This window comes from Anguilla rostrata, chromosome 9, assembly GCF_018555375.3.
Source record: "Anguilla rostrata isolate EN2019 chromosome 9, ASM1855537v3, whole genome shotgun sequence".
Lineage (NCBI taxonomy): Eukaryota > Metazoa > Chordata > Actinopteri > Anguilliformes > Anguillidae > Anguilla > Anguilla rostrata.
Genome location: NC_057941.1, coordinates 33,634,207 through 33,658,938, shown reverse-complemented (window position 1 = coordinate 33,658,938; position 24,732 = coordinate 33,634,207). Strand labels below are relative to the sequence as shown.

General features: G+C 43.6%; 1 protein-coding gene across 2 annotated transcripts in view; it reads right to left on the bottom strand.

Moving 5' to 3' along the window:
* The window catches only part of LOC135263638 (glutamate receptor 1-like), an 82,239-nt gene extending 58,347 nt beyond the window's left edge, over positions 1-23,892 (bottom strand). The window contains exons 1-3 of one of the 2 annotated variants that reach the window (XM_064351912.1): positions 23,169-23,892; positions 22,803-22,937; positions 8,200-8,439 (exon numbers count right to left, since the gene is read on the bottom strand). In XM_064351912.1, the coding sequence (XP_064207982.1) occupies positions 8,200-8,439; positions 22,803-22,937; positions 23,169-23,250 (457 nt within the window). In that variant the 5' untranslated portion in view covers positions 23,251-23,892. The remainder of the gene's footprint in view (positions 1-8,199; positions 8,440-22,802; positions 22,938-23,168) is intronic. The other variant, XM_064351911.1, reaches the window with a different exon arrangement.
* Positions 23,893-24,732: the final 840 nt, after the last annotated feature.

Here is a 24,732-nt window from a genome sequence, read left to right as displayed (position 1 = left end):
AGGGGGGTGGGGGGGGCAAAGAGGAGACGGGAGAGAGATTGAAAACGGATTGCGACAAGACAGGGGGGAGCCGTTCGGGTCAAAGCGTTAGCGTGACAGTGAAAAGCACGGGGTAAAACGGCACATTTTTAACCCAGCACGGGGTAAAACAACACATTTTTAACCCAGTCCGCACACTGCTCCGGTTCCATACAGAAATAAATCATGGATAAATCCATATGTATAGTTTTGGATGGCGTGGGTGTGGTTTTGGCTAAAGACTGTACACTATAAATCGGACTCCAAGTGAGTGGTGAGCAATTCTGAGCTGGTGTGTATGCAGGTTTTTGTTTCCACCAATTACCCAGGCTCAGCAAGCTAATCGGCAGGATACACCAACACTTGTTCACTTGTAAATTAGAGCACAGTAAATATTTCCATATAAGGACACCAGAACAGTGTTTGGTCATCGTTCATGTGTCTGGCTGTCAATAAATGTAGCTTAAAATGTCAGATAGATGGCTCTACATCAGGGGTGTCCAATCTTATCTGAAAAGGGCCGGTGTGGGTGCAGGTGTTTCAGCCCAGCACTACGACACCTGATTCTACTAATTAACTGATCATGGTCTTCAATCAAGACCTTTATAAGTAGAATCAGGTGTCATGGTGCTCGGCAAGAACAAAAACCTGCACCCACACTGGCGACTTTCGGATAATGGACACTCTCTGACGACACCGGTTCTCTGTTCTCGCACAGAGAGGCAGGAGCAGCTCTGGCGAGGATGAGGGTGGTGGACAGAGGTAACCAGAGCAGGTGGGTAAGACCAGACAGGAACCATTTTGAGCCTATTCTTTACCAAAATGGCACGATGAACAGCGATCACACACAAAGCCCCACCCATGAGATAGGCATCACCATGATAATTCAAACAAATATCTTCCTTTAAAAGAAAAATGAAATTATAAATGATCATACATACAAGGCAAACTGCAGGGAAAATAACAGGTTGTGAAATCTGAAAATTGTTTTGAAGGCGTAAAAATCCTATTAAGTTTTACGCTAATGTGTGAACATGAAGGGAAATCGCTAGAGAGCCCTCTAATGTAAATAAGGCAGCAGGCTCCTGCAATGCCTTATTCGTTCCTTAACACTCTTTTAAAATTTAAACATCAAAACCTCCACACTTGAAAGTGTTGTCAGGTGATCAGTGAGCGATGGTGGACCTTCTTGTGGACCTTCCTTGAAGGTGTGCCTCGCTCTACAGAATATTCACTGTTTCAACTTAAACAGCAAAAAAATAAATAGATAAATAAATAACTATGACAAAACATGAAAGTGTATCAAGTTTATGATGATCATGTTAGCTTTGTGGTGACAGTTAGTTTTGAATATCTGTTGTCCATCAGGACTGGTTTAGTTTATGGAGAATTCTGCAAAAGTAGAAGACCCTCATCTTTGATCCTCTTTCTTTCTCAAAACCGCATCACACATTGCCAGTCTTTAAGCAGTAAAGATTTGACAAAAAAAAAAGAAGAAAAGAAAAGAAAAATAAACAACAGCCTACACCCCTGGGTGTGTTCTCCAAACTCATTTTTCTCTTCTGATGTGCTTTATCCTCACATTCTGAAGAAAATTCCTGGCAAGCAGCGTTAAACACACATTATTTAGCGCTGGAAGAAAGACAGGAGAGAGCGCAGCCATGGCGTTTTGGGATCTCGAGCTCTAACTAGCGGGTCGTTGGTTCAAATCCACGGTCTGACGCAGCAGTTCTTCCTTTGAGCGGGGGCCATTTAACCTGAGTCTCTCTGGCAAACACACAGCCGTGTGGCTGATGGAAAGTGTAATATAGGCCATGTGTGGATCTCCTGAAAGAAGGGCAAAGGAGCACACTTCAAGCATATTAAAAATGTAATATATAATAATATAGCGTGAGATATAATAACAGAGCTTGGGAGCAGTAAATGTACGCCCGTTAACGAGCGCACTGGGAGAGCAGAAAGCACAGTGCCGATAATGTGTGATGACATCATTACGAATCCTCTGACATGTTACTGTTATAATAACTTCAGAACAGAACTTTATCTATATTACACACATTTAGAAAACTGTACAAGTGATATGGAATGTACTACTACTACTACTACTACTAATAATAATAATAATAATACAATCAATTTGTTAATAAAATAAATAATAATGCTTTAGGAAATTGATGAGGGGAAGAAAAAAACATCTGGACCAGGCGTTCAAACTCCTGTATCCGTAGTGTTGCCTCAGCAGCAAGACCACTCTGTTGTTCTTTTCATGCCAACTTCTAGACTTAAATACTTAATTTGTCCTTATATTCACACCATCTGACAATTTAGCTGCATTTCTTGAAAAGCACACGAACAACAGACGAAGACAGTTGTTGTGTCCTTGTATGAAATATTTTACTGTGATGTAATATAAGAACCAGTGTTGGTGTATACAGGTAATTAGCCAGGGTAATTGGTGGAAACAAAAACCTGCACACACACCGGCCCTCCAGGCCTCGAACTGCCCGCCTCCCCCCTGCTCTGGGTGCTTGGCACATCCCCCCCTGTGACCCTGCACATCCTAGTCATGTCCCCTGCCTGTTCCAGTCCTCCGGTGGTGGAATAAGCAGTCAGGACTGCAGAATCCCTACCAATCCTTCAACGCCAAATGAGGACCCACAGGTTTAGACTGTATCCTTGGCTCACCTGAACCTCTTCAGGTATCCTATGGCTTTCTTTTGGATATGTTTACGGATAGTAGTGTTTTAGGTGTAGGCTAGCTGTGTTTTGGTATTTTTTGTTTACAATACAAACTGGGCCTTCTGTGCTTTCTCAGTAATATTGCACTTTTTTATTCTGGAGAGTAACACTGATGTTCTTTACAGATGTACAGTTTCTCTAGATGAGGGCATCTGGTAAGTGATTGCAATGTAACGTAACTTACAGTCATTATTATTACACGCAGAACAAATTAGGCTGTCAGAAAAGCATAAGTAAAAAAGACTACCAATCACAACAGTGCCTACAGCACACAATGTATAAAACGGCATAGTAAGGAAGCAAAGGTCCATTTCTGCATTTCAGAGAAGGCCTTTTCACCACAGTCCTTTCCCAAAGTTCTTCACTGAACCCATAAAACATAACTATCAGACATCTACACATCAGCTCCTATTCTCAGTCACTGTCAGATGGTCGATAAGCCTCATTTCAAGCACAGCAAAGCTCTACATTTCACCTACATTTCTATTTAATTGTCACTTATGTGGCATGTGATCGTGGCTTTTCTTATTTGATCAGGCAGGGGAGTGCAGCACCGGGGTAACAGGACTGGAAATGTGTGAATTCTGACAAGCGTACCATCACAAAATCTAGATTTTTGTTGTTTTTTTTTTTCCCCCCACCAGTCCCAGTTAGAAACACATAGAAAATGACAGTCAATGCTTACACAGGAGCTGCATCACCCCTCATCTTACAAGCCTTTGTTATGTGGTTCTGACTAAAGGCGAAATTCACACAACAGCCACGTACAGACTGGAGCCTCTTCTCAGTGCAGGGCTCGTGCAGGCGCACGTCTCCGTGCAACAGGCGTCTCCAGAAATAAGCAGCAGGCTACGCCTTTCCTGACAAGAACAACAAGCAATTACGGGCTAATTACCCATCAGCCTCTGCTCCTCAGGCCTCCGCGGTGCGAGGCCTAAAGGCGTCCTAGGCTTTGGAAAGGCAGTGGGGATGTCTGACAGCAGACAAAACAGGGGAGCAGCAAATTACCTCCCGGGTTAAAAAAAAAACAGGAGAGTAAACGAGCCGAATCTAAACTAGAACTTCAAAGAGGCCGCATTGGTCCTTGAAACGAGGCTGTTCAGGAACAAACAAACAAGCTTTCAGATTTACACCTACCTGACAAAGCCTCAACTTGCAAGCCGTCCTGGGACAGGGGTCATTGGGCAGAGGAACGTGCACGCCTCACGCAGATATGCCCCATCAGCCCAGCCTGGCCGCCGTGGCGCAGAGAGAAACCGTGAGAACGATACCCGCGCACGCCACCACTGAACCCGGGACGCCGCTGGGAGTCAGGAGGTCCTGAATTTATGAGCGATTCCAGGGATTCTGGAAGTTATTGCCCTATTAGTCCACAATTATCTCCTTATTACTTATAACATCGTATTGCGTTTGTGGCTCAGTGACAGAGCTTGTTAACCATTCGTCATAGGGGTTATTATGTTGCCGTGAATTATTGGTTAGCCATCACGCTAAGAGATTGCCGCACTCCCTCGTTCGTGATTTACGCCGGAACATTTATCCGTGCTTTGCATTCATTACAATGATTGTCATCATGAAATACGCATAATTTGAGGCCGTTGTGATTTTCATTAGAGAGTGCATTTAAGCGGAGGAGGGAACGGTGCGCAAATCCTGCGCCGCTGCGCTAGGAGGCATTAGCGGAGCGCGGCTGAGCGCAGCCTTATTTTTATTTCCAAACAGAATGCGAGCGCGCGCGTCCTGGGGCGATGACTCAGAGCCTTACATCACGGTTCCTCAACACCATTCCTCCAAACGGAGTACAAGCTCCGTTCCAAGGGGGGTGGGGGGGGGGGAGAAAAATAAAATGGCAATTAGAACCCGAATGGAAATGGAGTGTTATAAATATACATGTTGATCTTTTCCCTGGTCTGATTTACATATCAGACGCAGGAACAATGCGCATCATCCGCTCCGAATATTTTGGGAAATTCAAACAGAAGGTTTTTGGAGGGAGCTCAGCTTGAAGAGAGAGAAAGAGAAACTGCAGTTTGTTATACAGAGGCTCTCATAATTTTGTATCTTCAATCATTACATTTAAACACAAAACCAGAAATCGGCATTGTTAATGCATTAAAGGGAAAGATTCACCATATAACGCAAAGGAAAGGTGAGGCAAGGTCACTTGCTTGAAATAGTGGTTTATTAAAGTTACTGGTCACTCCTTAATAACGTTGTTAAAAGTGCAGTATTTAATTTGATTTAAATAGATTAAATGTGAAACTAAATATCACAACCCACATAAATTCTATTGCAGGGCTGACCCACAACTGAGAAATTAAGGTTTTAGAGAGTGCTCATCAACTCTACAGTCTCTGCAAAGACAGCTGCTGACACAAATCAGAGAGTGGGGAACTGTAGTGAGATACAGAGGCTACTTTGACCATTAAGGAGACAGAGATAGCTACTCACGCAGCGTACATTTTATTTTTATTTTTTTTACACACAATCTATTTATACAGCCGTATGCTTTACGGTCGCAATTCAGGTTTAGTACCTGGCTTGAGGGCACAATGGCAGTGGCCCCACCTGGGAATTGGGACCTGCGACTCCTAACTCACAACTGCAGTTCCCTCGCCATTTACGCCATGTTGCTGCCCCCAAGCAGACCGCTCCAGACAAACAACCTTCATAAACAAGAGGCCCTCAGAATGTGGCGGCAGCGGCGCTCTGATTGGCTAAGGGCGTAGAGGAGAGCAGCCAATGAAAGTACTGTAATTTTGATGATTGGAGAAGGCTCTCGATGTAACCTCAATGAGACGTGTCAGAGTGATCTGCTCCTCCTCTTGACATCGCCTGGATTAAATTATCATTTGCATTTTACTTAGACTCACGACTAAATGCATGTCTTATATTTCTTTTTAGTATTTTTTGAACTTGCTTTACTGGGTTTATCTGAAAACACATGGTTTTATTAATAAATCAAAGTTACTGTTTCTATGGATTGAATCCAGGTCTTAATTTTTAATCCACAGAGACCTTTTCAGTATACTGAAGGTTTGCTATATATAGAGAGCCCCTTCAGTTATGACATGTGCTGTGGAGCAGATTTCTGTGAATTAAGTGATAGAAATGCAGTCAGTTCACTTCACAACTTTCTCATGACTAATACAGATCACTTGAGGATGCCAGGAGACCCAAGGGAACAGGACGCTCCCAAGCCCCCCCCCTCGCCTTCCTAATACTCGTGTGTCATGCAGTGAGCTTCTTGTCCCATGTGAGCAAAGGACTGTTGTTAACTCTGGTTACTGGCGGCAATGCACCTGAAGACAGTTACAGTGAGAAGAGAGAGAGCATAGCGTAGCCACAGCGACTCCACACAGTGTGTTTCCTTAATGAAGCAATGAATGAGCACTAGTACTGTAAGTCCCATTAAAAGTAGCATTATTTCTATTCTACCTTACATACAGTTAAGAATTGTTAACTATTGTAATTGTTCATTTTCTTTTTATATATTTATAAGTTGTAACCTAAAGAGTCCAAAACTCTTTGTTTAAATTATATTTTATTCCCACAGTCCAGGCAGAGAACCTTGCACATGATTCCACACACACTACAAGGTCCACTCGCAGTCCTGCACATTTAAACCTGGCGGTGTGATGTAATTCATTACTGCTACTAATAATAATAATAATGGTGCTGTAATAATGTTTTGTGTACGTGTCAAAATAACAAGCAGGATTAATACATTTGAAGTGAGAGGTGTGCAAGCAAAAGAGTTGTGGAAACAGACACACAGAGGGAAGGTAACGTAAGGCGCTATGTGCTCCAATGGAAAGTGTGCATGTGTGTGCGTGCGCATGCGTGCGTGTGTGTGTGTGTGTGTCTGTATTCGTGTGTGTATTTCAGGGGAAAGACATCGGTGAAGGATGACCCCACTTTCTTGTGCTTAGATACGAAGCGCCGGGCTCCTCAAATCATCAGCATGAGCACAAAAGTGCAGGAATAACTCAATTTAAGAGAGTAACGGGGAGCAAAGTGGCCGGGCCAATGTGCGAAACACACGCTCCCCTGAGTCTGGCGCAGAGATTATACCCGTCCCCGCTCTGATCTATGGCTCCTTGCGGTCACGTCTGAGCCCAGCTAGGAGCACTGCTGCATTCGGAGCGGACAGAGAGAGACAGAGAGAGACAGAGAGAGAGAGCTGGACTCTGGACCAAAGTTTCATGAGACTGAATCCTCTCTACGCTACTGCTAACGTGTCCTTTAGCAATAAATGTGGTCGACATCAAATGCTTCAGTTAAAGTATGTCTCCAGCAAGAGGTTGCAAGTTGTGTAAAAAAAATAAATTCATTTAATTATACATTTTTCCATTTAAGTGTTTGAGCTAACCAAATAAATGTAACTGAACTGAACTCTCTAATATTACCCGGAGGTACTACACTCTTAGAAGAATGGGTTCCAAAAGGCTCCTCTGTGTCTCCATAGAGGAACCCTATCTAGTTCAAGGGTGCTTTCTCAGGCATAATGGTCCAATCTGGGAGCTTTCACAACTGTCACACTACCATTAGGGCTCCATAAAGAACTAAAAATGGCTCCCCTATGGAGACAAGCCAAAGAACCCTTTTTTTCTGAGAGTGTTTGTTGCCATTTTAATCGCAAGCGCAACGCTGATATCAAGAAAGCCCTCCAACCCACTGAAAAACAAATGGCTTCTCTAAGCGTTAAAAATAACCCCCGAGGGACTGTAATTACGTGCCCAGCTGTGATTACGGTTACAGAGGCACATCCTCTAAAGACCCAGCCGTTCATTCTTGTCCCCTGTAGGGGACATGAGTCTCTGGTCTTAATTGCAAGAACCAGGTATTCTGATATGCTGAAACCTGTCACTTCGTGCAGAGGATATAAAAATAACACATAACGTTTTTGAAATATATTTTGACCAAAACATGTTTTTGTCATGCAAGCTACTAGTGTTATGCCAAAAAAAAGATTCTGCTGGGTCTCAGGGGGATTATGGGTATATCCTGGGGGTAAGCTAATAACTTTCACATCCCAGTCTACGCACCAGGTGGTCCAGCAAGACACATAAAGCCTGACGGTGCGTCTTCACCACTGTCTCCATCACCCGTCAGGCAAGCTCGATGTGTTCATCCAGAAAGCACATTCACCACAGAAAGAAAGCACGTCACTTGGTGGAGACATTCCACCACCCACCACGCTTGTCACAGCATGTCAAAAGTGGCATTATGGGAAGGCTGCAGCTCAATTGCTGTGAAGGCACAGCGAGACAGCTCACCTTTCGCTCGACATTGTTCTCCTCCTGAGTCAGGAAAGTACCACACACAGACCCACAGATGCATACACTCACACACACAAACACACACACGCACGCACACACACACACACACACACAGCCACTATGCTACAATGTTAAATACATGTAGATAAACGCAGCTTACCAGAGTCAGTGCTGTACATGTACACAAACTTGGTCCACTTGTAGTGCTCAATGACGCTGACCAGCGCATCCTGCAGGTCGGGCCGGAGCTGGATCACGAACTGATTGGACGTTTCGATGGGGAAGCTGGGCGTGACGAAGCAGACGTGCAGAGCGCCGCAGAAAGACATCAGCATGTTCACCGTCGTCTTGTCGTACAGTCCGATTATGGCGTAGACTCCTTTGGAGAACTGCGAGCAAACTGCGAACAGAAATTGTTCAGGGACAAATAATTTTCAATATTTTTCGTAGTTGAAGGGAAGGACACCACAATTTTTTTTCAAAACAATTTTTATCCCACTTTTTTTCTCCCTTTGTGGCATGCCCAGTTTTATTTGTAAGCCTGTCACACTGCTGCAGCATCCTGGTGATTTGGGAGAGCACAGACAGGCCAGTGCTCTCCTCCGAAGCAGAGCTTCTTTTCTCTCGTTTTATAATTGTATCTTCCCATACGGGGAAAAATACAAGCACAAAGTAGGGACACAGTAGAAAGATTCCACTGAAAGACTGAGCTGCGTGACTGCAGCAAGTCTCTGTCGCATCAGCTCAAAAAATCACAGAGATCCCGACATTGTTGACAGACAGACCTTGGGCACCGGCGTAACAGCAATCAGAGCATCAGACGGAGTCTCAGACAACAAGGCGTAACAGCAATCAGAGCATCAGACAGAGTCTCAGACAATGAGGTGAAACAACAATCAGAGAGCATCAGACGGAGTCTCAGACAACGAGGCGAAACAGCAATCAGAGAGCATCAGACGGAGTCTCAGACAACAAGACGAAACAGCAATCGGAGAATCAGACGGAGTCTCAGACAACGAGGCGTTCAGAGCATCAGACGGAGTCTCAGACAACGAGGCGAAACAACAATCAGAGAGCATCAGACGGAGTCTCAGACACCGAGGCGAAACAGCAATCAGAGAGCATCAGACGGAGTCTCAGACAACGAGACGAAACAGCAATCAGAGAGCATCAGACGGAGTCTCAGACACCGAGGCGTAACAGCAATCAGAGCATCAGACGGAGTCTCAGACAACGAGGCGTAACAGCAATCAGAGAGCATCAGACGGAGTCTCAGACAACGAGGCGTAACAGCAATCAGAGCATCAGACGGAGTCTCAGACACCAAGGCGTAACAGCAATCAGAGCATCAGACGGAGTCTCAGACAACGAGGCGAAACAACAATCAGAGAGCATCAGACGGAGTCTCAGACAACGAGGCGTAACAGCAATCAGAGAGCATCAGACGGAGTCTCAGACACCAAGGTGTAACAGCAATCACAGAGCATCAGATGGAGTCTCAGACAACAAGGCGAAACAGCAATCAGAGCATCAGACGGAGTCTCAGACAACGAGGCGTAACAAAAATCAGAGCATCAGACGGAGTCTCAGACAACGAGATGAAACAACAATCAGAGAGCATCAGGGCGGAGTCTCAGACAACGAGGCTGACACCGCGGGCTTTCGGCAGCCCTCGCTAATGGCGTGCGAGCCTGCGTGCGCCAGCGACCCGGTTAACGAGGTCACGGCCCAGCAGCGGAACTTAAAACGAGCTCATCTCGGAGTTTTTGTCTCAATTTGTCACATGAATAAAACAAGCATCTCTCTCGCAAATTATTCTTTTTTACGGAGGGAGAGAGAGAGAGCGAACGCGCGAACTCGCAGCGCACTGGATTAGCCTTCCCCGCTGACGGGGGGGGATATGTGTATTTAGCATTCCCTCGTTAAGAAGCGAGCCTTTGGCAAGCTCATGAATAAACATGGCAGCAATGGCCGGAGAGCTCAAACGAGAGCTCGGGTAATTCTACACGTGTCGAAGAGGGTCAGCGGGGTTACGGGGGGGGGGGCAGGGGCTGAGCTGCTAGCGCAAGGCCGCGGGCGGGCCGCTCCACAGGAACAGGGGAAGAACTGAAAGAGCTCCAGGAGGGAGAGAGCATAATCAATGCTTCCAGAGGGCCCCGTTGAAATACCAGAGCCAGCAGGCACTCTTTCTAAACAACGCTGTTTTCTAAGAGCTCCATCCTCAATCGGTTCCTGAAATGTCACCAAGCCCCTTTAACCCACTGTTTCTCTCTCTCTTTTTTTTCTTTTTTCCATTTTCGGCATTGGCCCCCTGCGCCTCCAACCTCCCTGCAGGTCTATCGACTCGCTTTGGGCCTTCAGTTTCAGCGCTCATTTTGAGCACGACAGTCCGGTCTCTCGATGTGGACCGCGGGCCGGACTGGGCAGCCAGCACGGGGACTGCCATCGTCCAACCACAATGCCAGAGTTCCGAAGGAATGCCAGTCTGAACCGTATGGAGAGAAGATCGCTAAAACATACGATCGATTTTTTTAGAACATATAATTACTGTTCTTTTCTTCTTCTATTATTCTTTTTTTAAATTGCTATCTGTAATTGTGAAGCTATTCTCGGTTGGCATTTTGCATCTTTTCATTAAGCAAACAGTCTTATGTTAGCACCATAAATGAGTCATTGTAATGATCATTAAAATATTTATCAGATAAATAAGCATTTTCCGGAACAAAAAGCCTATTTAAAATACATTTAGATCACAATGTCTGACTTGTAAAAAATAGATGCAATTAATAATTGCAATCTATACAAATTGAAACCTATTAACAAGCCCTTCAGGTACAATATACATACAGAAATTTGTTGTCTTTCATTGTTATCATTGTATGAATGCAATAATATAAATAAATATTATATATATGAAAAGGGTTGTTCTATTGAAGTTCAGCTTGCTGACAATGAACTCCCATAATGCATTTGTTTCCTTTGTGATTATGTTTCCCTTGCGAGAGTGTGTGAGTTTGTGTGCGTGAGTGTGTGTGAGTGTGTGTGTGCGTGTGCGTTTGTGCGCATGTGCGCGTGTGTGTGTGTGCGTCTGACTATTTTGGAACTGTAGCTTAGAAGTGCAAACACATGTCAGTAAGGAACTCCAGCAGAGGCCTGTAGACCGATGGCAATAAGCAGGCATGTATGTGAATCTGTGCTGCGTTGGGTGGCCACACGCCTGACTCAGGCTGCTGTGCCTGAAGTTACCCCGGAACAATGATGAGGAAATTACGGAGGGGCTGCCCCCCTCCCACCCCCACCCCACCCCACCCCATCCCATCCCATCCCATCCCCATGTTGCAGCAAGGCTCCACATTTTTACTATTAAAAGCCCCCCCCCCCCCCCCCACACACACACACACACAGACACACACACAGTAGGAACATGTTTAATTGTATTTATTCATCCTTTATTTATGAGCGATTTAAAAAAATGTATTTCCAAGCAAGCACTAAACAAAAGGTCAAAGCACACAGCATGAAACGCTATAATTCACTTCGATCTTCCACCAACCGAGAAATGCATTTATTTCCTGAGCAAGTTTATCAACCTGTTGCGCCACATTAGCGGGTTTTTGTAACAAGGCCAGCGGGACGGATTCGCGGTTAGGACTCCAGAGTTTGGGTCTGGACAGCTGTTGGCTCTTGCCTCAGAAAGGGAACAGCTGTCACATCATTTTGGACAAGCATATAACCTGATATTTTCAACGAGTGCCCAGCTGCACAAGTGATAATTATTGCAGAACATGCCCATGTGGGGACTGTCGGATTAGCAGACAAACTGCCATAAAGATGTAACGCATGGCACAGGTTGTTTAGGTAATTTGGACTGGTTGACCTGCACATGTTCCTTTCCTGTAACAGTAAAAATAGTATACAAATGCAGTTGGTGTTGGTGTTGGGTGGCTCACCCTGTAAAAAAACTACGCTTATGCGTGGACGGTCTCTACGGTCTGGTTTCTAATCTGGACCACGCGAGTGCACTGGCCAGAGCTTTACAGGCTGGTAGTATAATATAATAGTTAAGGAACTGGCCTTGTAACCAGGTAGGACACACCAGTGGTATCCTTGAGCAAGGTACTTCAACTGCACTGACTCAGCTGTATAAATAGACATTATGTAGAAATACAAAAAATGTAATGTAATGTAACTAGCTGCCAGCTGGTTCGATTGGGCTCCTGCAATTCCATCTGGTGAGCAGCACCTGAAGAGTCTTCCTCTGACTCAAGTCTATGTGCGCCTTATGTCCTAAAAGAGGCAGCGACTTCAAACGGAGGACAGCATGACCTTGCAGCAATGAGTGCTGATTCTACTAATTACCAGCTCAATGTGATCTCTAGCTGTTGAATGAGGTGTGCTAGGTTAAGGCTGGAGTGTAAACCTACAGGACGGGCGATCTCCTGGAACAAGTTTAGGAACCAGTGCTTTTACTGATACTGAGCTACCTAGCATCAGGCATCAGGTTTGTCCAGATGTGAAGCTCTTCTTAAGTGAAATACACATCATAGCGCATAAAATATAAATTTTATGTCGCAGTTATGCCAAAAAAACCCTCATCCATACTTTGTCTGAAATCAGGGGTTGTTATGTTCATTGGTTTCCAGCCCCTGAGATACCGCACTGTTGTTCATTCAGCATGAACATTCTTGATGAGCCGCAGAGCTATTAAAACAGCATTGTATCTATTGGTCCATTAGCTCTTGCCTTACAATAGCCATTAGGACAGGAAATATTCTATTTTAAATTCACTATATATATATATAGCTATCGCACTTTATCTCACTAAGAGTACATGTGTGCGTGCGTGCTTGTGGGCATGTATGCATGTGTGTTTATATATGACTGGAAGTGAACTAACACTTTAATCTCTGAATCAATGTGGACATTAAGTATCTGCTGTCATTTATGGTAAGAATCAGGGTGTTAGCCTAAGGTCACTTTAATATCTCGTCACTGTGCAGAAGAGCGCCCCCTTCTGGCACCTCGACTGCTCTTTCACCAGCAACGATGGGTTCCCAGCAGGGCTTCCACCCATGAGCTAAACCAAACCCTATTTATTTATAGATGATATGAGATGGCCACGGGGTACTGTCAATGAGATGTTGGTGTGAATATTAATCACTGTACAGCGGTTATGTCCACCCCGTTGACGTTCAGTCACAATTAAGAAAAAATAAGCCTTGGTGTCAGGGACCTCAAAATCCGATATACACTACATGGCCAAAAGTATGTGGACACCTCGTACAAAATTATGGGCATTAATATGGAGTTGGTCCTTCTTTTGCTGTTATAACAGCTCTTCTGGGAAGGATTTATACTAGATGTTGGAGCATTGCTGCAGGGATTTGCTTCCCTTCAGCCAGAAGAGCTTTCGTGAGGTCAGGCACTGATTAGGCCTGGCTCGCAGTTGACTTTCCAATTGATCTTCATGGACTTCGCTTTGTGTCATCCTGAAACAGAAACGGGCCTTCCCCAAACAGTTGGGGAAGCACAGAATTGTCTATAATGTGATTGTTTGCTGTAGCATTAAGATTTGCCTTCACTGGAACAAAGGGTCCTTGCCCAAACTATGAAAAACAGCCCCAGACCAAGGGGTATCCACATACTTGTATTCAAATAATGTATATTATGCTTAAAGTTTTAAATTATTCATCACTGACTGATCTGAAAAAACTTGACTGACAGTTGCCGTGACTGACTCAATTAAAACACTTGCAATTTACCATTAAGAAGTAGGAACTTTTGTGGAAGAAACCCTGACTTTGAGTGGGCGAGGATCCCAAAGGTTTGTGTAACTGTCCCACATTTAGGCTTTCTTGCCACAAGAGAAAATAAAGACAGCAAAACATTTCAACATAGAGTTTTGTCAACATGTTATATCAGCCATAAAATGATTTTCAGGAAAAAGAACAGCGGGTTTTTACGCTTCCTGTTTGGTTTACAGTGATGTGATGTTACAGCACACATTTGTCGGTAATTATAGTGCTGTTGCATTGATATGAAGGACCTTTCTCCCCACTGAAAAACATTTTTCTCCTCCTGAAAGGGTTGTTTTGAGAAAATTGGGACTTGGACCCAAGCATTTTCACAGTTAATCTGACACGAAGGAAGCCAGCAGTTTCGCTTGCTAAAATGGGGGGGGGGGACTACATATAAAAAAGGGTGTAATTCTTACACGAATAACCCGATGCGGATGCAAATACCCCCAAATTAGAGCTGACAGTCTGAACTTCAACCTCATATTCACTGCTTCATCTCAAATCCAATGTGCTGGAGTACAGAGCCAAAACAACAGAAAATTGTGTCGCTGTCCAAACACTCATCGTCCACTCTGTATACGCGATTGTCTCACACCAGATTTTCACACTTTACACAACCAAGCAGTCCAGTCAGGTTGAGCTCCATCGTGTCAGTATCTGTCATTCCAGTGAAGGAGGTAATGTGCGGAAAAGCACGGAAAGAAGGGAAGGGAAAGTGTAGAAAACAAGAAAGAAAAGGCTGGTCGTGGCAAGGGGACGGCTATCACTGCAAACCTGACCGTCTGCAACCCAAAAATGCCCCCTTTAGCATGACGCACTTGACAATAAATGTTAATGTCCAATTTTTCTACACAGCGTGAAGTATGCAACATTATAAAAACATTGTGAACTTGCTTGTTTGTGGTTGCTAGGATACTAAAAGCCTTTGTTGCCTGTTGGAACTATTTTTTGCAGCGGGAGCTAGAAATGTACAAATATGCATGATAAAATCAATTCAGACATAATTTTGTGGCTGATAATTAATTACATAGCATGTAGCCACAGTAAAATGTACAGCAAGCTCATCAATTGTTCCAAAAAAATCTGCATCAGAGTTGCATCATGTTCATACACAGCACATGCATACAATACATTCATACATACATACATACACACATATACAAAATACATGATTTCAGAAGACCTCAAGCCCCTAAATCTCTCGAGGATCAAGCCCAGATGTCCATGGGGGTCTGATTTTATTAAAACTTTTGGACGTGAAGAAATTATATAAACATTTCGGACCCCTAACAGCTTCCCCTTCCCCCACTCTCCCATCTTCCAAAGTTAGATCCACTGTTCTTTTCCAGACACTCTGCTACCCACCCGACGCCCCCAAAGCTGCCCTTTTCCCTGGTGGCTAATAATTGCGTGCTAATGAAACCCCCGTCACATATCATCATCAGCGCCAAAGCCCCTGAAGCGGCTCGCGTCCCGCGAGGCCGCCGCGCCGCGATGACAGAGCCCGCGTTTGACAGCGGCCGATACTTAAACGCGTCTCAGAGGCAGCGTCAGCAGCCACCGCTGTGGGGTGTGCAGCTGATCTCCCGCTCGGCTGCAGTACGCACCGCACTCCTGCAGATGGCAGTAGAGAGAGCGGCCTGCAAAGTTATGGGGTTGCGAGGAGGGGGAGGAGGGGGATGGGGGGGTGGTGGGGTGGTTCGAGCAAGGAGAGAAACTGCAGGTTGGGGAATTCACACAGAGGAGAGAGGGACAGACGCTGAGCACGGGCCTATCATTCTCCTTCTATTCCCCCCATTTTACAGCTGGCGTCTGCGGCTCAGAGGCTTTGGATGCAGCCGTAGCCGGTGTGGAGCGCTCAGAGGCGATGCACCTGGCCTGGGAAAGGAAGCTGTTTATTTCCCCCTCTCTCTCGGCACTGAGATTAATCTAAGCTGCCTCAGTGGGCCGCTGAATGCTGGGCTGATTGACAACCCAGAGATACCTGGCTCTTTTTGCCTGCTGCAGTCAGGGGATTGGTGTGTGTGTGCATGTGTGTGTGTGTGTGTGTGTGTGTGTATGCGCGTGTGAGTGTGTGTGCGTGTGTGTATGTGTGTGTATGTGTGTGAGAGTGTGTGCATGCGTGTGTCTGTGTGTGTGTATCTGAGAGTGTGCAAACGTGTATGTGTGCTTGTGTGAGTGTGATTGTGTGTGTGTGTGTGTGTGTGTGTGTGTGTGTGTTTGAGAGAGACTGTGTGTGTATGTGCATGTTTTCATGCAGAGATGACTAAAATCTCTGTTCTAACTACCTGGTAGAAACAGAGTACATCAGGCTTAAGGCTTCCCCTGTGAGCATGGGTATCCTGCTCCTCGGTGAAATCTGGGCTCACGTCTCATTGTTACAGAACAGAGGGGTAATAACAGACAGAATGTGGTAGCATTTCAATGTTCCATTGCAATTGCTCAAGCTTCCCCTGGAGTGTGTGGCTTGCTGCTCAGACAAAAAAAAAGAACAAAACAGCTGCCACAAGGAAATGAGCTGGTTACAGATGGAAAGTAGATCATGCAATGATCGTGTAAACAGGTTCAGTGGCACTTTATTTTGTTGCAATACAAATTGTTTGTTAGGTTAACATCACGTTTATTGATTATAAATGTGTCTTCTCGGTGATGTCGCATTTTTGTATTCCTGAGACTATCACTGATGCCCTCTACTTCTGCATTTAGCTCAGGATAACAACGTCTGCTAAGCGACTGTAATGATGTTGAAAGCAGCGGGCAAGCTAAAACCCCAGCCGTGCTAGCTTGCCGTCGAGCATGCTAAGTGATTTTAAAGTTAAATCTGAGTTTCACCCTCCGATGTTCTGAAGCACTGTAAGTCAGGACAGGAGTGGCCACCTCTGAAGAGTGGACCTGCACACCTGATTCGAGATCCACGGAACACCTGATCCGAGATCCACGGAACACCTGATTCGAAATCCATGGAACGCCTGATCCGAGATCCACGGAACACCTGATCCGAGATCCACGGAACACCTGATCCGAGATCCACAGAACACCTGATCTGAGAGGCGTATTAGGAGGATAAAGAGAGCCGATGACAGCCTGAGCAGGAGGCAAACTGGACCACGGACCCGTCGCCCCGCTACATCCGCTCTCCGGCTCGGCGAGATACCGCTACGGTGTTGAGTTAGCGCCTCATTCACCCCGTCACTGAAACCAGGAGAGTCTCCAGCTCAAAACGGCCAGCGGGGCCACCTGGTGCCCAGAGCAAAACCTGAACACGGAGATATCGGCTGAAAAGAGCCTCCCTCATTACTAGCAGACCTCAGCACAGCAGTGTGAGGATGCTGTGCTAATGCGTGTAGGGACGCTGCCAGGGATTTTGGGCCCCGCAAAAAGATCTCACATTGGGGCCCCACCACCACCACCCCAGGCCACCCCAAGAAAAAAAAAAAACATTTGTTTTATCAGTACACTGTACATAAACTATCCTACTAATGTCATTTGCAATAACTGGCAAATGAATCGTATGTTCTAATATTTTTTGAGGGCCCCTGTCAGTCAGGGCCCTTGGAATCATTCTAACTCCCTGGGGCTTCATGGTGAAGCTATTTTTTGTGTGTTTGCTGAAACCAGAGAGTAATTATTTAAAGTTTCTGGATGCTACCGAAACTCAGAATCTCAAGATTAGGAGATACACTGCTTAGGACTTCAAAATTATTAACGATATTTAGTTATGGTCTGTTTTCCACAGCCTTAATGTGACCATTTCGGTTATACAACATCAAACCTCAAGATTTATTTATCAATTTATTTATTTATGCTATGACCCAACAGGAAAGCTACAGGGGGGTTGGTTTGTTTGTAAAAGCCATCTCTAAGAAATATAATAAGCACACCCTTACAAAAAAATCACATGTTCAACTCCCACGTGTCCAAAAATCACGTAAGCACCCAACATGTGAAGAATACATGTGAACTATAAAAATAATCCCACTTACAAGATGAGAGGGGGAAAAAGGAAACCTATACTATTACAAGTCACATGTTTTGTTTTCACCTCGTTTTCAAATTGCAGTTCACATGCAGGAACTGCTCATGTGGAAAGGCACATAAGTGCACTTGTTGAATTCACCAGTTTGCGCTGTGCAAATCATAGATTGTGCTCCCTCCTCTCTCCCCCCACCCCCCCTCCCCCCCTCCCCCGCCTTCATCACTTTTTTTGGCTACACATACAGTATTGAAGCAGTCCACACACGTAGCCAAGAAAGACAAACAAATATAATGATGCCAACCTGCTCATTTAGATACCACTTCTAATCTCTCTGTTTTAAACATTTCACACATTACGAAGAATAGGACGTGTTTATTGAAACGGAAACATGGTTTGATGTTCATTTTAAAGGATATTTTTTTTGTATTCCACGTTGCTCTTTCATTTTCAAAGATTTCACAATGAGCTGTTTGTCACATTAAAGGATGGCATAATTATAACAATATCCAGTGCTTAAAAATTAATTTGTTCCAGATTATAGATTATATTTCTCACATTTGTCACAGTGGCTGTTTATTTATCTACCTTGTGCAAAGTGAGTAATTCTGAGATTTTTTTTCAATGCTCAACAGTGAAATATTTCTGTGTGTACAAATGCTGGGTTTATAATCACATTTGGTGAGGTTGTTCTTTGTGCCTATGTGAAATGTGAGTCGTTTGCACATTGACTGCTTTACAATATGTTATGTGGACAGAGATACTAAAAACTGAAAGGGATGGAGTGTATAGAACTGTTTTTCTCCGCTTTTTTTGGTGGAATTGTAATTTTCACTGTTATGGAGGCTTCGCAGGCAGATTTTCTCGGATATTAAATTAATATCTTATTCATGTATTGGAGGTAAGTCAGACAGGTATACTATTCGGTAGCACTTCCCAAACTATTCGTGAGAGCTATTGGGTAATGTCAGGGAAGAGGATAAAGAAAAAAGGAACTACCCAAATGAGACTACAAGAAGGAGGGGTACTGTAAATAAAGAAATGACATGAAGTTGATCAAAGGTTCTTCACTACATTTTTAATTAACATAAATGGGTTGTGGGCAATAACAAAATCACTGAGGACAGAGTGCAGCTCACACACAGCTCAAAATTATTATGAATGATAATGACTGAGCATTGTTACAGCACCAACCAACCCATAAAAGCTATAAAATAAAATGAACAGACAGAGGCATAAAAATGATAGATCAACAAATGGTGTTTATGTGTATGCCCGAGCATTTAAAAACAAGCTCCTGCATTAACCATCTGCATAAACGTCTGCACATAATCCATGGCATGCTGCAATGGCAGTGTACACAATCCCAGAGTCCTCTCTGTTCATGCAGAACTAGATTACATTACATTACATTATAGGCATTTAGCAGACGCTCTTATCCAGAGCGACTTACACAACTTTTACATAGCATCCATTTATACAGCTGGATATATACTGAAGCAATTTTGGTTAAGTACCTTGCTCAAGGGTACAACGGCAGTGTCCTACCTGGGAATCGAACCTACGACCTTTCGGTTACAAGCCCAGTTCTTTACCCACTGTGCTACACTCCGTCCTATCACTCACTCCTAGATCACCACCCCTTTTACAAATTGGGGCACAAGCTAAGACATGGGCCTGGTGATTATGGAGGAATGGTCAAGATATGACACTGACCAAATCCTGCATCAGCTACGGTGTTACAGTATTAGCGTGCAGAAGAATCCGTCAATATGAGTCTACAGTAGAGAAGTTTGATTCATCACATTACCCACTTACAACATAGCACAGTCACACGGTATGACTGGATAGCTTTACTCAAAATGGATACCGTAGTTTACACCTTCCTTCATCAGCTCTCACAATAACACCTTAATATCTCTCTGTGTTTCATCCACTAAATACCCCCACACAATCCCCCAGAATTCTTACACCTAGGCCAAACCCTTATCTCACACATAATGCTAGAAAAAAAACTTCTGCTCAATTCCACGTAACAATAGCTTAGATGCAAGCTCAGCCCATCTCACACGTCCAGTGCCATTAGCCTAAATCATCAGCCTAAATCCTGACTCCATCACCCAAACCCAGTAAGCTCACCATAAACTACACATTCATCTACATCTTACATTTTTGTTTTGGGAATCTCCATTTGCATCTATACGTCTGTGTGCATGTGTGTGAGTGTGTGTGAGCATGTGTGAGTGTATGTATGTATGTATATATGTACGTATGTTTACATTTTTGTTTCGGGAATCTCCATTTGCATGTGTATGTCTGTGTGCATGTGTGCATGTACATGTGTGTGACAGCGCAATGTATTTCTGGAAGGTACAGTGTGTGAGACTGGTATCATTAGACTATTGTAACTGTCTGTTCCTGCCTGGGCAAGGGCAGACTCGTCAATCTCCTAAAGCTCATTGACAAGCATCATGGAAATCCCTTGAGTGCCTTAATTTCCCTAATGGATGACCAAATGGCCCGTATTGTTGTAATTCACACTCTACCCTTTAATCTTGTGTACGAGCCTGTGAATGCATCAGCCGGTTGGCATTTTGACACGCGAGAACAGACGGTAACAGTGTCAGAGGAAGGGACTGACTGACTGGCAGAGCTCAACAGGTTCTTAAGGAGGCTGATGAAATCAAATGTCCTGTTTTGAAATGATGCGGTCGTTATGATTTTTTTTAAAATAGGAAGCACATAAAATTGGGCATAACGTTACAAGGACCTGCTGCATTCTGGATGCAGATAGGTTGCTTTTTAAACTGAACAGCGTAAAAACATATAATTCCCCCCCCCCCCCAAGATTCTCGTCTGTTCAGTCCATTAGAGCGGCCTAACGCTGCTATTATAATCACCAGCTGTCATTAAATCCAAATGCCAAGACCGCAGCACAGACTTTTAACATAGATTTTCTGATTGTTTCATTGTTATTTATTTAATCAGAAATCTTTTAAATATTCTTTGCTGTCCGCACTTACCACAAAGCATTAATTATCTTTCATCGCCGTGCACCACGGCACAGGCTATAATTTGTTACAAATGGTTTTACGGAGTACAAGCGTGTCTGCAATTAAATCAATTACTTTAAATCCACGACATTATTTATTTGTATATTTATATTTTAGGGTGAGGTTAACAGAGATGCCACTTTCTTAGTGCTGCACGTTACGGCGTCCATTCGAATCACGGGTTCGCAACATCAAGACAGACCTATATGCTTATTTTTCCCCCTCCACATTTTTTGGGGATTTGAGTCATTAAAGCTGAAATATTGAATAAATAATATTCCAAGGTAAGGTTACCAACCCCGGGGGAAATTTTCATTCCGCGGCTCTGGTAGGACACAATTGCAGGTGTCAAAACTGACATCTGTACGCAATTACATGGAGATGCGACTAGTGCGCGCGCTGTCAGTTTACTTTGTTCTCGTCGAATTATCGGGCATCACAGTGCCGACAGGAAGCAGGAGAGGAGAGTAGGTTATACATGCATCGGTAATTGAATTGCTGTGTCGGACAAGGATCGGTTAACAACTATTTCGGTACTATTCCCTTGCGGTTAAATATATTCGCACAGTGGCTATGGTCCTTAATTACAATGCTTGCCAAGAAAGTGAAAAACATTTAAAACAAAGAAATATAAAGAAAAGATATAAAGGCTATGCATTTATTATAATACTTATGATTATTATTATTATTGTTGTTGTTATTGTTATTACTATATTTATCATTATCATCATCATCATTAGTATTATGATTAATAATAATATGAATAATAATATACTGACAATAATAATCATAGTTTTTATTTTATTATTATTATTATTATTATTATTATTATTATTATCATTATTACAATGATTATTATTATTATTTTGTTAGGGTGCAATAAATAAATATATATTTAATTTTTAAACGACATATTGTTGGCTAATGTAGGTTATTTGTGGCTTCTGACAAATGAAGTCGAACGCAGCTCAGTCACACTACACAGTTCCAGAAGCGCGAGCAAACGCTACCTGTCACTTCGCTATGCAACAGGGCTGCTATCGAATGACTAACGACCTACAGGTTTTCAGGATGCACAAAATGCAGAAAAAATGTAACACCGTTCACGTTCTGTCAAATGAACCTGACATGTGTCATAAGACAAAACATATTGTAACCACACAATCGTAGGGTTTAAAGGGTGATTGGAGTTTGTGGTCGATAAAGCTTTTCAGTTTCTTCGGGGTGCACGATTAATGCGACACAATTGGTCCAGATCACAATGTGAGCACATCAGATAAGACTATCAAATGAAGGAAACGGAGGGATGACAACACGATTGGGAATGACCATGTTGTTGTTTTAACAGGTATAAGTATCTCACGATTCAGGTATCCTGGAGCATAAGAATCCGGTGACACAACCAAGGTGTTTCCCATTAACCTACCGCTTGAAGATCACCACGAAGCTTACAGTCATATGTTTCTCAGTCGGCGGGGTAAAGTTAAAACAATAAAGATGCGAATATGGGAACAGACTGCGTGACTCAAACGTTCATCGGGAAAAGAAAAACATCGCCGTTACGAAAGGAACGTGCTTTACTCAGTGTTAACCTGCTCTTGGCAGTTCTGCAACAGAGAGGCAAGCAGGTGGTTACGCAAATTATAGTAGCCTGTAAAACATCACACTGCACAGACTTTAAGCATTAAGATGCAGCTTACACAAAATAGTGGGCACCGACGCGTTCGGCACAATTAAGAGAAAGCAAAAGATCGCACCTGAAATTGAAGCAATGAATGTGTGAACAGTGAATTCAAACACTGGCATGTTACGTAGGCTACAGAGCAGTGCTGTACATGTTGCGCTGTGCTTTACAAATGAATGCTGGGGGTTAGTCTCACTTATGATTTTTTCTTCTAAAATCCAGACATAAATCAAAGAAGATACTTAATGTACTTACAAGCATACGTCATTGCAAAGCTGCTCCCGATTTCGACCATATCCACTTGGGGCACCAGTTTTGGGATATCCTGATGGTGCGAAAGAGCGAACCTAAAGACCTCATATTCGTGGGAGTCGGTAGGGAACAATCCCCCTGTGAACGAGACAAACATAATTTATATAAATGGCACCGTTACAGTCACCAGATTTAACAATGCAATGTCAAATTATGTATAATTTAACAACAACGACGACAACAATCTCTTCGAAAATACATCTAAAATACTTTTGAACATATTGACGCACAGAACGCCACTCCTCTAGCAGTTGAAAAAGAGACAGAGGTATAAAAAATGTAATGTGTTTTAAATTTGAGCATACTCACCAATATTTATATTAGTTGGGAAACTTGAACCTAAACATAGCCCCAGAAAACTGGTGCAGAGCAAGGTGAAGCTTCGCTGCATATTTCCTTTTGCATTGGCAAAGAAGAAAGAACCCAAATTCCAACCATAGGTTTTGCTCGCGATTTGTTTCTCTCTTTTTTATCTGTCTTTCTTATTTGCTCCCTTCCTTTGGCGCGCTTAAAACGCACCGTTTACAGCAAAGACAAACTGGATTGCCGACGCGCCTCGCGACACCGCTCTTCTCGCTCCCGCGCGCAGCTGCCGCTAATATCTTTGGCTACCAAAGAACCGTGACTGCCAGCCCCTACCTACGCTCCCAGGAGAGACGGAGACTCGCGGGTGCCCGCATTATGCGCGAACAGGGGATCCAGTCGCTTTTCCGCTCCTCAGCACACTGTCATCGACCCGGACTTCCCCGTGACATCTCAGTTAAGACAATCCGACTGTGCAACGCCGACTAACCTACAGGATGACAATACGGTAGATTCGTTTTAACCCCCCAAGCACAACTTGCCATTCAGAACATTCACACTAATGGCGTGATTTTTTTTACCATTCTCAATTGGCTTAAAATAATAATAATAATAATAATAATAATAATAATGGAATGAACAAAAATAACTTGTTATACGATAGATATAAATGTTAGCGCTGTGTTGGAATGTCGTGTGCCAGTCTGGATACGGCAGTGTTGAAATGCACTGTGCTTCTAGTCGAGGAATCCACACATTTCAGTGTTACCAGCCGCTCACATAATACGTCTCATCTACAGTAGGCTATGGTTGTTCAGAATACATTCAGCAACACCTTCAGGAGTTCTGAAGACCAACAGCACACTCCCAAGCGCCCACATTAGCTGTTAAACCGTAAAAACGAACCCATTGTTAACCTGCAGCTCTTTTTAGACTTCTTATTGATTTCTAGGATGAGCTGACTTTTGAAACTGTGAAAGCTTTGATGGGTGTGCAGGAATCGTTATAATTATAGGTCAGATCGTGCGCGCTTTCACTTGAATTGTTTTGGAAATTCAAATTGGAATTGTTTTCATTTCCAAATCAGTGGCATCGATCAACATAGCGCGCGGAAACTGCTGACCCTGTCTAGGTGACAGGGTTGCCAAGCATGGGTGGAAGTCATACCGTTGATGAGTTCCACTGACTTCCCTCGCTGCACTTTTTTTGTCGCAATATGTTAGATCTCTTACGATAATCAAAGATGCCATAAGAGAAGAGAACTTTACGGGTTGACCGAGAACGAACGGCAGAATGTTTATGATACTAACCACAGCCTAGACAGTTTTGTGAAGACTTCTGAAAGCCCAAACTATTTATTTATTTATTTATTTATTCTCCATTCTGCAGAGCACTGATCCAGAAGGTATTAAACAATGTATGAGAAGTAAAAGAGGAAAGTCGTAGGTTGCATGATGTAATTCACTTATGTGCACATGCAGTACATCTACAGTACATTAGCATGTCATTCAGAATAAGTAAAATCTGAAATGTCTAGTCAGCATTGCACTTTGTTAAAGAACCCAGTTGC